Source organism: Amblyomma americanum, chromosome 2 (genome assembly GCF_052857255.1).
Source record: "Amblyomma americanum isolate KBUSLIRL-KWMA chromosome 2, ASM5285725v1, whole genome shotgun sequence".
Lineage (NCBI taxonomy): Eukaryota > Metazoa > Arthropoda > Arachnida > Ixodida > Ixodidae > Amblyomma > Amblyomma americanum.
Window position 1 is genome coordinate 210,341,777 of NC_135498.1, and position 16,699 is coordinate 210,358,475.

A 16,699-nucleotide genomic window follows, 5' to 3' on the forward strand; every position below is an offset into this window, starting at 1 on the left:
GCCGTAGCTTTGGTATCGAACCTTTGACCCCTGACCTTGATTCATAATATTTAGTTGAGCTTTGACATTGGGTGACCTTTGAGTTGACCTTTGACCTTAAGAACAACCGATGGGGATGTTTGAAAGCCACTTGATGAGATGGAAAGTGTACAACAAGAGGAAAGTGTACAACAGCATAATCTTACCGGTACTCACCTACGGGGCAGAAACGTGGAGGCTAACGAAAAGAGTTCAGCTTAAGTTAAGGACAACGCAGCAAGCCATGGAAAGAAAAATGATAGGAGCGACGTTAAGAGATCGGAAGCGGGCAGAATGGGTGAGGGAACAAACACGGGTTAATGACATCTTAGTCGAAATCAAGAGAAAGAAATGGGCTTGGGCAGGGCATGTAATGCGAAGGCAAGTTAACCCCTGGTCCTTAAGGGTAACGGAGTGGATTCTAAGAGAAAGTAAGCGGAGCAGGGGGCGGCAGAAGGTTAGGTGGGCGGATGAGATTAAGAAGTTTGCAGGCAAAGGGTGGATGCAGCTGGCAAAGGATAGGGTTAATTGGCGAGACATGGGAGAGGCCTTTGCCGTGCAGTGGGTGTAGTAAGGCTGATGATGATGATGATGATGAGATGCATGGTGGTGACATAAGACCATGCGATACTACGTCATACCCACGTGGCAGTGTGGGTATATATAGAACGCATGTCGCGAACGTGTAGCGGAGCTGCCCTGGACGAGCCTCAGACGCTTAGCAAGTGTGCTTGCTTTTCACCGAATTCCAGGGTTAGCCAAGTTAAGCCATTGTCAATTTTTTTTTCTAGCGGCTAGCAAGAGAGACAGTAGAAACAGCAGACATCACAACGAAACATTAGGTGTCACCCCTCTAAAATAGCCGACGCGTAGGCCTCACTCTTGAGTGCAAATTTACTCTAAATCATTTCGATGGGACAGAAAAATAATTATCGCGTAGTGTTCTCTGTATATTTTTAATCAGCTTCAACTTCACATATTGCCGCCGAAATGAGCCCTTATTCTCTTTTCAAAAGCATTCCTGCGTTCTAGGATGGCGTCTAAGTCTAAAACAAACCATGCCGTGCTAACGAAACACTTCGTGCATATTTTCTCGGTGCGTGTTCCCGAATTACCCTGTCTTCTTGCGCCCTTCGCGTTTCTATAGAAGAATTTGGCCTCAGTCAAACTAGAAAGCCGTGAGATGCGCCCCAGCGGAGTGAGCGGCCCTTTTCAGCAGGCTAGGATAGAATAAAGCGCTTATGCCGCTCCGGCGGTGGTTTTAGCATCTTCCCCTATATGCGGCGTCCATGTTTCGGTGCTCCTGTCGTGTCTCGCGTTTTTCTTTACGAGGCTCTTTCCACAGCACATCTCTTGGAACAAAACTCGAAGCAAGCTATGCATTCCAGACGGCTTTGCTGCACTCGTTCCGCTCTCTGTGGCTGCGCTGCGTGCTATGAGCGCTCAAGGGGAAGCGTTTGCGAGGGCTTCTTTCTAATCGTCTGCTGCTGCTCTTTGGCGTTTAATGCCAGAGTCTCCACTGCAAGTGGCAGTGGAGCACTGCTCACCTGCACGGCGAGCCTTCCCAGACGCCGGATCTGGTCCTGCGACAGACAGCAGCCGACAGTGGGCTCGTCCCGCCGTAGCTCCGTGCCTCCGCCGACTGCGCAGGGAAAAGGTACCCCTCATTCGCGCTGCCAGAAAGAACTCCCTTCACTCGACCGGTCATGCACAATCAAGGTCCGCGTTACAAAAATGAGCATTGAGTTTTCGTTTATATTCTGCTGAGGTTTTTTTGACTCAACGATTTTTCAATGCTAATTCAACAGTCATCGAGTTTATTCAACAAGCCTCAACCAAATTTTATTTGAGTATTTCGCTATGAGGTATTTGCTCAATACATGTTGCTGAGATTCTGTTGTGAACACAATGGTGTAGCCAAGCCTAGCTTACATAAAGTAGGCCTAATCTTGATGCGCCTGATGCACCCCAGTCTTAGCATGTTCTTAATGCTCAGTAAGACCGCAGCGCTTGTAGAGACTTCAGTAAACCGCTCAAACTCTCCCCTCCACAGGAAAAAAAAGTGCCGATGCTACAATGCACCCTCAGACCTGTGTTTTGTGGAGGGCCGTATGTTCGTTCATGCAAAAGCGGCTCTTACTATTGGCTTAGTTTTGGTGTCCTTGAAGGAATCAAGGTATTCAGGTACAAGAACATTGCATGTGAGCCTGATTAATAGTAATGGAAATGAAACAAACAAATAGTCCCGCAATAATTTAGATAACTTTAATGATTGGTAGTTCATCACCTGCGTCGATCGAGACACCCTTGTAGAGGAGCATGTAGGGATGAGGCTGAGGTAAAGCAGCAAGAGTGAATTTTGAGTCATTCAGAATTTTAAAGTCCCGTTGCAAACAGTCCCTTCCCGTGTAATGCGATGGCTGTGTGCGTGCGTGGGTGTGTGTGCGCGCGAATATTATCACCGTCTGTGTATCTGCAGCAGCACATCAACACGAGCCTGCAGTATAAAAGTGGGAGCACTGGTTGCCTCCATTTCTTGTTTAAGGATATACGCGCCGCGGATCGCAAGTGCATGGGTTTCCTGCGTAATAGGAAGGAATGCATAAAATTTTTCTTCTCAGCTCTTCGCAGGGACAGTTCTCAAAACTCTCCAGCAAAATATCAACGAAACAAAATTTTAACACAACTTCAAAACTAAAAACCACATTTCAACACAATAGTACTCAATATAATTTGGATTGTATTTCAGTGGCCAATATTCAAGAAATGTCAACAAGCCTGAATGTTTTCCCAATAAAAAACAATGCTATTTCAACGCAAATTCTCAGTACTGATTAATCATATTGCAATTACTTTTCAACAAATATTTTCTACGGAGAATTACTTTCAAACATGGACGTATCGGAAGCAAACGCAAAAGATACGCGACACCGGTTCGACATGAGCCTCAACGACGTGTGATGAATGGCGAGTTGGGCTAGGCGTTTGTATTGTGGTGGCTGCAGCGCGAAAAGACGACGGGAGAGGTAAGGGACCGATGAGCGCTGCGCTGTCCCCTACTTCTGTCGTCGTCTTTTATCGCTGTTGCTGCCGTCGACATATGCCAAGCTCGCGCGGACTGTCACACATATCACGGCGGTCAGGCCTGCAGTAACGACGCGTAGTGTGTATTTGTGTCGATTTGCTGTCATCTCCAGTGGTTGTCCCCAAATCCCTCTGTTAAATTTGGAAAATAGATAAGTATTATTTGATTAGCAGCTGAGCAATGAAAACTACAATGTCGACAATACCATAATTCAAAATCCTCAGCAAAAAATGGTTTCATGGCTCTTCATGGCTGTGTTGACTGTTGTCTGGTAGCAAGAGACGCATTTATAGCTGAAAAAGTTCGATTTCAAAATCTTCCCGCCATGCAACTGAAAGTCGTGACGCGCTGACTGAAAAACTGCACAGAATGCTCACTACATACGAATCAGTGTGAAAGCAGTGTTTTTTGCTACATTGAAGACAACGATGAGCTGGCAGTGCCGCGGGGTGGAGCGCTCGCGCTAGGCCAGCTGCGGACAGACAAGGGAACGGACAACGGACGATTTTTCTCGGGGTTGTTACCCATCGGAGTAGCGCGCACGCATTAATAGAACGAGTTGCTAGACTTTTGAACTGAGTGGTGGTGTAGAGTAGACTGAGATGCGCGAAAATTAATGGGTGTCGACGCACGCATTTTACTTCAGAAATTGACCGGTGATAATACACCTCTTAAATATTAGCAACAGTTTGTATGAATCAAATCATGCTGTTCTCATTTAATGTTTTGTTGTATTGTGTTGGGTTTAACGGCACATTGGAAGCTAAGGCCGTCATGCGCCAAGCACAAGGCATATAAAAATTTTCTGCAGAATTTTATAAAAATTCTGGAAGTTATCGGTGGTGTAGATGGCCTAAAACGTAAGTTTTACTACCTAGTGATGCCAATGAAATTATATTATGAAAATGGACATTATTAAGAGCTTTAGAGAATATCGAGTAACCTCTGCAACCATCCTTGCCTGTGCAAGGATGCTGAAGCTCCCAACATATCTAATAAAGAACTCAGCCTTCTTCTCAGGAATGATAAATTGGCTGAAGTGTGGTTAAAAAAGTCTCTTGTTTTAAATTGCGCAATATTATCATATCTTCAATTTGTTTAAGACATATGCTCTCTTTAAAAACTTTAAAACCTGTGAAATGTGGACAAGTGCATCTCCTCCTCAAAGTAATGTGGAGTGAATAGTGAGCGTTTATTGTAAAAAAAGCTGCAGAATGCTTTTGCCTCAGTGTTTCTAGTTTTTTACATGAAAAGTAAACATGGCCTACTATTAGCCCATCTTTACATAATTCACATTGGGGCTTCTCTTGTTTTGTTTGTAAGGAATTATGTGTGAGGTGTGCCTCTCCTATACGAAGACGGCAGATTATCACCTCCTTCAAACGTTCTTGTTGGGTGCAGGAATTCCATTCTCCTAAAACCGGCTCTAACAAGTGTAGTTTGTTACTTGCTTCATTGTCCCTGTCATTTTTTTTCCTATTTTACAATGTACCGAGTTCATGCAATTCTTACACGGAATATGTACTCTGCTTTATTTGCTTGCCACAAGCCTGCGCCGCGCGGAGGTCTGCTCTCTCGCTACCTTTAGTTCCGACATGACTCAGCACCCAGCAAAGTTTTATATTTTTTCCTTGATGTATGACTTTTATTATGTTGTGTATGATGTCGCAGAACATCAGAATGATTGCATTTAAAGAGTGGGGAGATGTAAGTAACCTGAGAGAATCTGTGTAAAAAATACGGTTCTTGAGGTTCTTTTAATATTTTTCCCACGGCTGCACCGTAACACTCTGCTGGGAAAATTGGTGCACACTCTGGAAGTCTGATTATTTCCTTCTCATGCCCTCGCACTACTGCGCTTCCTCCGTGGGCACCCGTCTTTGAACCATCAGCATAAAAGTCTGTGAAACCAAGACGGTTTTCCTCGAGTGCTATAAATTCTTGTAGTATATAGTGCTTTCGAGTTTCCTTCTTGCGAAACTGTAAGAGTGAACTCGCACATTGCAGGAAAATCGTACCATGGAGGCAGTGGATCTCGTCTGAGCGCAATGCTAGGTAATGTACTCAGTACGCCGAGATTGTGGCAAATATCTTCAAAACGCTGGAGGAGTGGCCTGGTAGATTGTAGTTTTTTATTAAAGAGTCTTTTATATGGGCACTTTGTAACTACTTCGTAAAAGATATGTTTCGGTAGGGCTCGAATTTTATGAATGTATGAGCACGTGAGCATGCTTCTTCTTCTCTATGTGAGTGATGGTTTGTTAGTTTAAACATAAAAGACCGTTTACGGGTGACGCCCTAAGCAGTAGTTGAAAGACGTAAATCTAAATTGTGCACTGGTTCGAGTCAGTTCAAGTACGATGGCCTTCCTGAAACGTACACTATACGACCATAGCCAAAAAGGGAACGTTCTCCAGAGCGATAAATTTGCAGAAGCCATACCCGATCAGAACCCCAGTGTTTGCGTGAAAGGACTTTCAGTTTTTTCAAACACTGTGACACTTTCTTTTTCAGCGCGTTTACGTGAGGCACGAAAGCAAGGAGGAGGAGGAGAAAGAAGAAGAGGACTGGCAGGGAGGTTAACCGGAAGAATAATCGGTTTGCTATCCTACATGGGGTAAGGGGTGAGGCGATAAAAAAATGAGAGAAAGAAGAGTATCAGAAAAATTGGTCCCTTTGAAAAGTCAGCGTACGTTAAAGTCACAACCTATCGTGCTGGCAAGAAGTTCCCAAGAAGCGGAGCAGTGCCTTGGAGGCCCTCACCGCCGACGCCGCAGCCAGTGGCCGAGAATCATTTCCGTCAGTGGACGTGGATATAGGCGCTCCAGCGCACGGCAGAGAGTCTGCGCTTCGGGGCTGTCGGCAGGGCAGTCACAAAGAATGTGGTACATGGTATCGTCATATCTGCAGATGGCACATGCAGGTCTATGAGCCATACCGATTAAGAACGAGTAATGGTTGGTGAAAGCTACACCAAGCAATAGGCGACACAGCAAAGTTTCTTCATGTCGTATTACGCCGGATGGAAGCCGGAGCTTCAGATCTGGGTACAATAATTTTAAAAGTGAATTGGGAAATTAGCTGGAGTTTCACGCGGCAAGCGTGATGTCCCGCACAAGTGCGCAAAGCCTTTCCGCTGCGTCTGATCTCGAAATGGGGATCGACACAAAATCGCCGTCGTGGTGAGCAGTTCGCGCGACCTCATCCGTGCGGTGACTGCCTACTATGCCGCTGTGTCCCGGTAGCCATTGGTAGATAATGTCGAGGCCTATATTTATGGTATAGTGATGCAGTTGCCGGCGAAGAGCAGCTTGGAAGCCTTGGGGGGCAGGTTTGAAATCGGGTAAAATGAACCACTGCTGAGGGCGCTGCTGATTGATGTGTTCAATGACGACACGAAGAGCGGTGGGTTCTGCACCCGTCGAAGAAGTCTGGTGAGCTATCTTATCTCTAATTTATGTAGTCCTTGCGGGTATGACCACAGAGCCCGAAGAACTGATAGGGTTCACAGAGCCGTCGGTATAGACGTGCACCCGGTGCTCATTGAAATATTCAAGAGTGACTTGTTTTAGTTCTATTCGCGATAAATCGATCGTCTTGCTGGTGCCAGTTTTTGAAAGAAGCATACGGAGATTGGGCAGGCGCCAAAGTGGGGAGGACAGTTTATAGGCAGGTGTAAACTGAGACGGAAGAATGGCGCGATGTGCATCAATGGTGTTTGTAAACGATGTGCGTGGCCTGGTAATAGGAATACTAGCAAGATGATGAGAGGGAACCCAGGATATGTGTTGAAAATGTGCCCTCAGTGCGGCAACTGTTAGGTAGGTAGAGATTGGATGCTCCTGGGCAAAGAGTATAGATGCGGCCGTAGAGTCCCATTTCGGAAATCCTATGCAATTCCGAAGAGCTTGAGCCTGAACGCTTTGCAGACTTCGCATGTTTGTTTTTTGAATGTTTCTAAGTGCAGGGAAGGTGTAGCGAAGAAATCCATGAATATAAGGCGTTGTAGAGCTGCATTATGTACAGCACTGACGCTCCCCACGACTTTCCCCCAAGAATGGCGACACCATGAGAAACGGCTGTCAGTCTCTTTTTCATGTATGAAATATGGGGGGTCCATGACAGATTTCAGTCGATGAATACTTCCAGAAACCGATCGCTCTTTGCTTAGGGTACTGCAGTGCCGCTTATGCATATGGTATAATGAGCCATGTTCTTGCGTGTAAGGGCAACAAGCGAGCACTTTTCGGTTGAAATCTGTAAGCCTTGTAAGTGCCTGTAGGCCGCAAGAATACTTGACGCCTTTTGAAGCCTCGCTCGAAATTGTGGGTGCGTAACCCCGGCTGCCCAGATACAGATGCCGTCCGCGTACATTGAGAGTTGCGCCCACTGTGCTAGTATTTCGACAAGCCCGACAAATGTAGGGTTGAACAGCGTTGGAGTAAGCATTCCACCCTGCGGGACTCCACGGGAAGTTAAATGAGAGAATGTTGGGCCATCCTTAGTTTGCACAGAGAGACCTGCTGGTTAAATCACTGCATATCCAGCAGAATACGCGACCACCAAGCTCGGCAGCTTCCAGAGCGTCCAAAATATTCTGGTGAGTTACATTGTCGTATACGCCTTTTATATCCAGAAACAAAGCCGCGGTCAAACGCTTCAAATGTTTTTGGCACCGGACGGATGACACCAGGTCGACCACGTTGTCAATACAAGAGCATCCATGCCGAAACACGGATAATATAGCCGGATATATACGGTAGCGCTCCAGGTATCACTCCATGCGTATAAGTACCATCCTTTCCAGTACTTTGCCAACGCAGCTAGCCAGTGCAGTTGGACGGTATGATGTCAGCTCAATTGGCGATTTCCCCGGTTTCAGGAGCGGAGCTAGACGTCTGGACTTCCACTCGTCTGTAACTGTACCCTCATTCCATGATTTGTTGTGACACACTAAAAGGGCATGCCTAGCTTCTTGTTCAAGGTTTGCAAGTACAAATAATGGCACACCGTCCAGTCCCGGCGATGATGACCGTCTTAAACAAGCCTGCGCTGCATCAAGTACCTCCACGGAGAAGGGAAGGTCTATCTGAAAATCCCGAGAAGCGGGAACATCGCTGCAGTGCAGCGTATGAGGTATGGGGTGGATGGCCCTGCTAGTGCGAGGGACTTGAAAGGGTGCAGAGTGGTTATGTTCGAATGGCATGAAAGACATTGCAGATGCGCGACAAAGGTTTCCGTGGATCAAGAGTTTCACAGAATGACCTCCAACGCTGTGACTGGAGGGCTTTAATTCCGCGCTGAATTTTCTTCTGCATGCGCCTCGCATCACTGAGGTCAAGGCTCGACTCTGCGCGTCGGTATTTTCGCTCTACCTTCGGTCGCAGTGACCGCAGGTGCTGCTACTCTATATCGAATTCCGTGTACTTCTTAATTGGGTGAATAACCGTGTCGCGTTTTCAAGGGCCTCCCTAATTTCCTCTTCCAAATCAGCGGAGGAACCTTCTCTGCAAGCCTCTTCCATAAGTGCTTGAAACACTGACCAATCGATGCGTCGCATGCGTGTGGCAGAGGTGCATGTGGAAAGGCCAGTAATGATCAGATATGTAGCGATATGGTCACTTCCGCGGGTTTCAATATCCGAAAACCAGCGGACGTTGCTGATAAGGCATCGAGAAACGAAAGCCAAGTCGAGACAGCTGTTGCAAGTTTTCCCTGAATATAGGTTGGGGAAGCGTCATTTAGACACTGAAGGTCATGGTCAAAGGCGAAGGACACAAGCTTTCGTACCGTAGTGTTCATTCTAATGCCTCCTCACATAGTCTGATGAGAGTTAAAATCACCCATGATGATCCAAGGGACGGGTGTAACCGCCATAAAGTAACTCAATCGTGCGGGGTCAAATCGTCTTATGGCCACAGACACGCACCCACAAGCGTAAACGTGAGATTACACCTCTTCACTGTTAGGCAAACGTACTGATTGTAGTTATTGGGGGAAACAGGATGAAGCACATACGCAAGTTCACGCCGAATGTAGACGATGACATTACTGTTCTTTCTTTGCGAGGGAGATGCAGACACCTCGTAGGCGGACAATCGCAATATCTTTGGTACATTCCGCTCACAAATGACACGGATGGTGAAATTATTTACGTAAACACATTGCCAAATATCTGAAATTTGGGACTGCATTCCGCGGACATTCCATTGAAATATAGAGGCTTGCTTCAGCTAGTTATCAAATGATAATGCTGGGGGAGCCATTGTTCCTGCTACTGTTGAGCCGCTAGAACTGGAGATAACGCGTCCAGTACTTGAAGCGCATTCTGCGCTGCTGGCGTGCGCAGGCCTGCCAGCACAGCGTGGATGGCACTAAGGACGCACTTGAGCATCGCTATAACCTGCAGGTCTTGGCCATGGCCGAGGTCTTAGTCTTTCTCCGAATCAGCAGTGGGCGCAGAAATTGCAGATGGCATTGACGTTCTTGGCCCATTAGACGTGCAAGGTTGCGGTAGTGATGGCTAGTTAACGTCGGAAGCAGCAAGTCCGCCTTCACAAACCGTCGGGCTCCCTCAATGCCAGGGAAGTTTTTGTAGGGTTTGAATCTCACGTCTTTAATCCCCCCAAGGATGAGGACTTCAAGGAACAAAGACGTGGCTTGCCTGTTCAGGTGGTTTATGTTTCCGGTTGGCTTATCAGGCACAAGCAAGAGAGTATGTGTCGGCGGACTTTGCGTCTTGATGATCGTAGACGTGCTTGATGAAGACGAGTGTTCACGTCGGCGCAGTCTTCGCTTGGCCTTCTTGGTGAGGACCAGTACGAACCCATCGTCCGTCGAAGAGTTATCACTGGCCACCGAGTACACATCGGTGGCCTGGCTGCTCGCGTCACTAAGATGGTACAGGCGTTTCCTCTGGGCGGCCGCTGCCGACTCACCGTGTTCCAAGGGAGGCCCATGAGCCTCCACTTGCATCACCGTGTGTGAAAGGGAGCGGTGCCTCCCTGGTTATAGCACAGATTACAAAAGAACTGCAGAGACGTGAAGGCAACGTTCTAGTAAGAACAAATTCTTCGTCTTCCCCCTCAGGAAAGCGTTTTTGTCGAAAGTTATGCCTAGGAACTTGTGTTCATTTTTGAAAGGTAGTTCAGTTTAGTTTATGTCTAATGTGCGGTCTCTTTGTAAGCCCCGTTTCAGTAAAAAAATATAAGGACACTGATTTTTTTTGGAGAGAAACGGAAACCACCTCTCTCTGCCCAGGTTGCCAATTTATTTATTGTTAACTGTATTTGTCTTTCGCATGTAGATATGTTGCGAGATGCGCGTGAAACCTGAAGATTGTCAACATAAATAGATTACATACACAGATTACAGATTACATTGGAATTTCGTTCCTAATAGAATTCATTTTCACGACGAAGAGTGTTGTACTTAAGATACACCTTTGAGGTACTCCATTCTCAAGAATAAAATTCTTTGGAAGGGGAAAGCCTAGGCGTACATCAAACAAGCGTTAGACAAGACGTTTTTTACGCCGTTCAACATCCTGCCGCAGATGTCAAGATCGGCAAGGTCTTGAAGAATCCCGAACCGCAAGGTTGTGTCATATGCCTTTTCTAAATGGCGTTGAGTTAAGTTGTATGTTAAAGGTGGGATTAGCCTTGCTAATTCTGCCGGCAATTGCTCCACCGTAGCGTCACTTATATGTTAATAATGAACTAAAACCTGTCGGATCTGCCCCGCTATGCGCACAGTCACTAATAATAGTTCTGAAGGAAGGCAGGCCGAGATGGCAGGACGTTTGTGGACGAAGGCTAGACCGTGCCTTGCGTTTATTCTAATGGTGGACCCGAGGCGCGTGCCCCAGGCGGAGTCGTGGGATGATGATGGAATGTAGAAGTGAAAGAAGATCCGTGGAAGGCACACACAATCTGCCCCGGTGGTCGGAAGCGGCCGTCCTGACCGCTCCTATGCAACCGAAGCTCCGCGGCACACAAACGGTTTCAAACGGGAAACGTGGACAATTTCAGTACCACGGTGGCGTCGATCGACAGGGGGAACAACATGTGTGACACTGTAGTTCACTGGGGAAGTGCGACTGATGACCCTGCAGGGACCAAGGTAACGGTGGAGAAAATTGTCACTAAGGCCAGGTGTGTGCAGTGGCGTGAAAAAAACTACTTCGTTATTGGTCGGGAAGAGATCACACGATGAGGGAACCGTAGCGACTCTTGCGGTCTTCCTGGCAGGCTTCAGTGTTGAGGCGAGCAAGGTGACGGCATCTGGCCGCACGGGATACGAACTGGGCAGGTACTGATGTGGAGGTGTACTCAGGCGTTGAGAATAAAGAACTGTTCAGAATTGTGGTGGGAGGACGGCCGTAAACGAGGAAGAACGGAGAGTAACGGGTAGTCCGCTGTATTGCTGTATTATAGGCGAAAGTGACTAACGGTAGAATAGTGTCCCAATTTCAATGATCCGGTGTCACGTACATGGAGGTCATATCCGATAGGGTGCGATGAAAACGCTCAATTAGACCGCTGGTCTGGGGATGGTAGCTTGAGGTTGTCTTATGAAGGGTGGATGATGCGTGAAGAACTTCGGCAACGACTGTCGATAAGAAGGTCTTCCCGCGGTCACTTAGGAGCACCCGGAGAGCACCATGCCGCAGTACAATAGATCGCAAAAAGAAATTAGCAACCTCTTGAGCCGAGCCAGTGGGCACGGGTGCTCTCTCGGCGTGCCGCGTAAAATGGTCGACACCTGTGATTACTCAATGATTACCTGGATCGGAGAGAGGCAGAGGACCATATAAGTCGATGCCAATAACTTCTAACGGCGTGGCGGGACAGTGAAGGGGTTGTAAGAGGCCAGCGGGTAGAGAAGTCGGCCGTTTGCGACGTTGACACAAGAGGCAGGAAGCGACGTATTTAGCAACGGTAGAGGATAGCTCAGGCCAAAAGAAACGTCACTTCGCGCAGTCGTAGGTTTTGTGGAAACCTAGGTGGCCGGCAGTAGCGTCAGCGTGCAAAGCCACTAAGATATGGGAGCGAAGCACCCGCGGCACGACTGGGATCCAGCGTGTTCCATCGGGGCAATAAATTTAGCGGCGTAGGATGCCATCCTCGAGGTTGAACTTGCGTAGCTGTCGGCGAAGGCGGGCATTGGGTGGGTTCGAAGCGCCGGTAAGGCAGTCGATGATGGGACGGCAGTAGGCGTCGGCAAGTTGCTGCGAGCGAAAACCGTGTTTGTTGTCGGAGTCGTCAAAAGAATATGTTGTGATGTGCGTCGGAGAGGGTCGACTCTGGTCAGAGGAGGAAAGGCTTTGCGTACAAAAACAGCAGGCTGATTCCAAAAGTAGGCAGCGAGAAAGCGTGTCAGCGTCCTGGTGTTGGCGACCCGATTTATAAAGGATGTCGAAATGGTACTGTTGTAAGCGGAGAATCCAGCTGCAAAGTCGTCGTGTCAAACTTTTTAGCGAAGACACCCAGCAAAGAGCATGGTGATCGTTCACAACTTTGAAGGGCGACCGTTTAGGTAAGGGCGGAATTTTTGGACTGCCAAACATTCCTGCTAGGTAATGGTGAAATTTTTCTCTGCTGGAGTTAGGGTCTGGCTGACGAACACAATCACTTTCTCACGCGAAGTAGCGTTGCGATGCAGAAGTACAGCGCCGAGACCGTGACCACTGGCATCAGTATGCAGGGTGGTTGGAGCGGTGTCATTGAAGTGGCTAAGGACAGGGTTCGATTTGAGGGCGTGCTTGAGGTTGGTAAAAGCAGTATCGCACTGGTGAGTCCAAACTAATGTGCTGTGCACTTTAAGTAGTTCATGAACTGGAGCAGCAATATTTGCGAAATTTCTAATAAAACGTCGGAAATAGGATGCAAGGCCGAGAAAGCTGCGCAAATTTGCTGTCCGTTGAGGATGAGGAAAGTTCAGGACCGCGATGATTTTTTCAGGGTCTGAACGAACGCCGTCGTGGCTAACGAGATTTCCCAAAATTTTAATTTCCTTCTGCGCAAAGTGGCACTTCTTGGTGTTCAGCTGAAGGACCGCTGAAGCGAGGCACGTGAAAACCTCAATCAGGCGCGTGAGATGGTCGTGAAAAGTTGAAGAAAAGATAACAATGTCATCCAAGTAATACAAGCAGATTCTCCACTTCAGGCCACGAAGTACAGTATCGATCATTCTTTTAAATATGCAAAATCAGTGAAGTTTCGGCCAGTTGGTATTGATCTATCTTGAAAAAACGTAGCAGCAGGAACAAATGGGGACGAAATATACACACATACGACAGGATGAATGGTGCACTTCCAACTAGTTTTTATTGAGAAGACCAAAGCTTAAGTAGAGCGCTACAATCGCCTCGTGGCAATCAACCGCAATGATTCAATAACACCATTTCATTATCAAGAAGAGACAAGGAAGCGGTGCTGACACACTGACCACCTGCATTTCTTATGTGATATGCCTCAATAATCTCTCTTTCTATCGAATTTTTTCCACGCCCAAGAAATTTAGTTTTCCGAAATATAGGTTTACACTTACAATCCCAGCAGTGGATAGCAAGATCACCACTCTTCCCTTCTTTCACCAGATTGTAATGCTCCCTAGCTCTTTCATTAAAACAGCGTCGCGTTTTGACAATGTACACTCTATTGCAAGTGAGCTGAATGCTGTACACTACCATCGTAGTGCAACGGTTGAAACCGAGTCGGTGGTTTATAGTGTAAATCGGCTTTTTCTTACTAACCATGATTGTAAAAACTTTTGACAGCTTGCTTGGGGCGGAGGAGAGCACTTTACCATCGTATCTTCTTGCAACTTTCTTAAGATTATAAGAAACTCTGTGAAGGTATGGAATTACTGGAGTTGACAGCCTCTGATCTTGCTTATCAGTCTTTTTGATGCGCTTTTTCTTTTGTAGTAGCGTCTCTGCAACAGCTGAAAATAAATCTGGAGGAAAGCCTGACATTCGCAATCGCTCAGTTTGCATTTGAACACTTTCAAACAATTTATGCGGACATGATTTTCCGAAAGCCAATTGCCTCAATTCCGCTTTGGAAAAATTTTCGGTTTCGGTTTTAGTTGCATCGACCGACCGATGGCTTTGACGTGCAGTTAGGTTTTAGGTCACGTGAAGGATCAGAAAAAATTGCAGGCTTTCAAAGTAGTCAAAGCGAGTAGACGTCCGAAAGCTTGTGTTTGATCAGGTTGGCTCGTGGTCTTGCTTTGCTGGGTCGTCGGTACTTCTGGCAGCGATAGTAGACTCAGATTAAGCTCTGGTCGAGGTTAAGCTGATCTGATTTGTTCGCGCCATCGACGGAAGTTGATATGCAATGTTCAGCGCGAGAGTGTGTTGCAGGTTAACACCATGCGTGATCGGCAGTGGCTATAGCGTCGTGCCCTCGTGCAGTTGACAGCGAAGCTGATCTTTTCGCGCCACCGTGGGTATTACCCGCAGTCACAGGAATCATTATTTTATTTATTCAAGGTAAATAACAATGCCAAAGCTTCAGCGATGCATCAGCTTTTACTGCTTTGGTCATTAAGTAGAGCTCTCACTCTTACACGGCAATATAACTGCTGATACGTTCACTTCTTGCCCCTCCAGTTGTTGAGGCAGTTGGTTTATGTGTTGTGATGCATTAAAACTACCTATTAATGTTTATATTGCAGATGTTTTTGTGCTTAAAGTGGCCTAAAGGCCTACATGTCACAGCCATCGCTCTGTTGATGATACCGAAATAGTACGAGAAAAGAAATTCAAATTAAAAATTATTCAGTGGCAGTAACCGAATACCACGCGGTGATCCATGTATGCTAACATCAAACACATCATGCTAAAGAAGAAAACACGCAACTAAAATGTGTGAATAGTCTCACAGTCCTGTCACTAAAACTTTGCGTCCGTCTTGTTCCTTCCGTTTTCATATCATTTTGTTCCTTATCCTTCTTAATATACCTCTTCACCCTTCGTAATCCGCATTGCACTCAAGAGCTCTACTTCACGACCAAAGCTGCAAAATCTGGACCATCGCTGAAGACTTGACCTTTAATAGCGTAAATATTGCCGAGACCGTGGCTAGAATACGCAGCGACGTGAACAGATCACTTTCGCTGGCCACTGCACGAGAGCACCATCACCGTAGCCGATCACGCCTGGTGTGTTAAACTGCTACACACACTCGCGCTGTGCATTGCACATCGTCGTCTTCATGAACGTCCATCTGCGGCGCGAACAGATCATATAAGCTGAACCTCGATCAGAGCTTGACCCGAGTCTCATATCGTTGCCAGACGTGCTGACGACCCAGTAAAGCAAAACCATGAGCCAATCAGGCCAAACACATGCTTCCCCATGCTTGCTCGCTTTGAATACGTTAAAACCCCAACATTGTTTTTTTTTAATTTGCTGGCAGGTCCTTTTCGGTTGATATTTCGTGGCCACGTGGCACGTGTGACATCATCGCCGTTTCGACCGACCAAGGAATTTCGTCACACCGGATGTCAGCGGGGCTTTGGTGCGACGATAACGTTTATGCTATGGCGTTAATAGAGCATCCAAAAATTCAAGGATGGTAAAGTTGCAGACCAGTTGGTAAGACAAAGTTACTAAACCCGCAGCCTGTTGTTGCCTGCCTCTGTCCTGTGTCTGCTATATTTTTAGTAGTTACATTGTTATCCAGAAATTACTCTTTGATAACGTAGTCAGCAGAGCACGTAAACGCCACAAGTAGCACACACAATACTTTTTCTGTTCTGATATGCGTACAAAATGCGCGGGAAAAATAGGGGATGATCTAGAATTATAATGCAGTCAGCATTATCCGGTTGCGTGTTTCGCCTCTTCTATGGAAACCTGTGGTCCTCCAAACACTTTGATAATCCTAACAGTGCTTTAATCTCTTCAGAAAATCTCTCCGGAAATTAGGTTATATTGTCGCCGACAAACGTAGGGCGGCACGAAAAAGGGGCTTTTTTAATCCGAAGGCCAGAAACCCAGCCGCGCGCGTTCGAACGGGAACGTCCTCTTCTTCGCTCCCACGCGAGCCCAGTAATGCCGCTCGGCCGCATGGCGGCGCTCGCAGAATGTGAGCAGTGTGGCATTGCCCCCCTCCTTTCAAGAGGCATCGCCTCGATGCCTCCGGCAAGGGGGATAAAGAGTGTGGAGACAACGAAAGTGCGATGGCGTGTGGTGGCAGCACTGAATGTGAATTCCGGGAGGGGCTAACGGGCGTAATACGGTTTCATGCGGGACACGTGGACGACTTCAGACTTGGGCGGGCGAGAAGACCGGACAACTCCTTGCGGGTACACTTCATAGTTCACATCGCTGAGTGGACGTAGCACCTCGTAGGGGCTGAAGTAGCGCCGCAGAAGCTTTTCAGAGCGACCGCGCACACGTATAGGGCTCCATACCCAGACGTGCTCGCCGGGTTGGTAAATCACCTCCCTGTGTTGGAGGTTGTAACGCCGGGCGTCAGTTGTCTTCTGGTGGCGAATGCGTTGTCGAGCAAGGTGGCGAGCGGCTTCTGCATCGCAAACGAATTGGTCAGCGCCTGGGACAGACGAGCGGGTACAATCCGGGAG

The 16,699-nt window shown here is 47.3% G+C and overlaps 1 protein-coding gene across 4 annotated transcripts in view; it reads right to left on the minus strand.

Moving 5' to 3' along the window:
- LOC144122121 (rifampicin phosphotransferase-like) overlaps window positions 1-16,699 on the minus strand; it is a 798,972-nt gene that overhangs the window by 226,280 nt on the left and 555,993 nt on the right. For all 4 annotated transcript variants that reach the window (XM_077655660.1, XM_077655659.1, XM_077655661.1 and 1 more), the window contains exon 20: window positions 1,566-1,660. In XM_077655660.1, coding sequence (XP_077511786.1) covers window positions 1,566-1,660 — 95 coding nt within the window. The remainder of the gene's footprint in view (window positions 1-1,565; window positions 1,661-16,699) is intronic.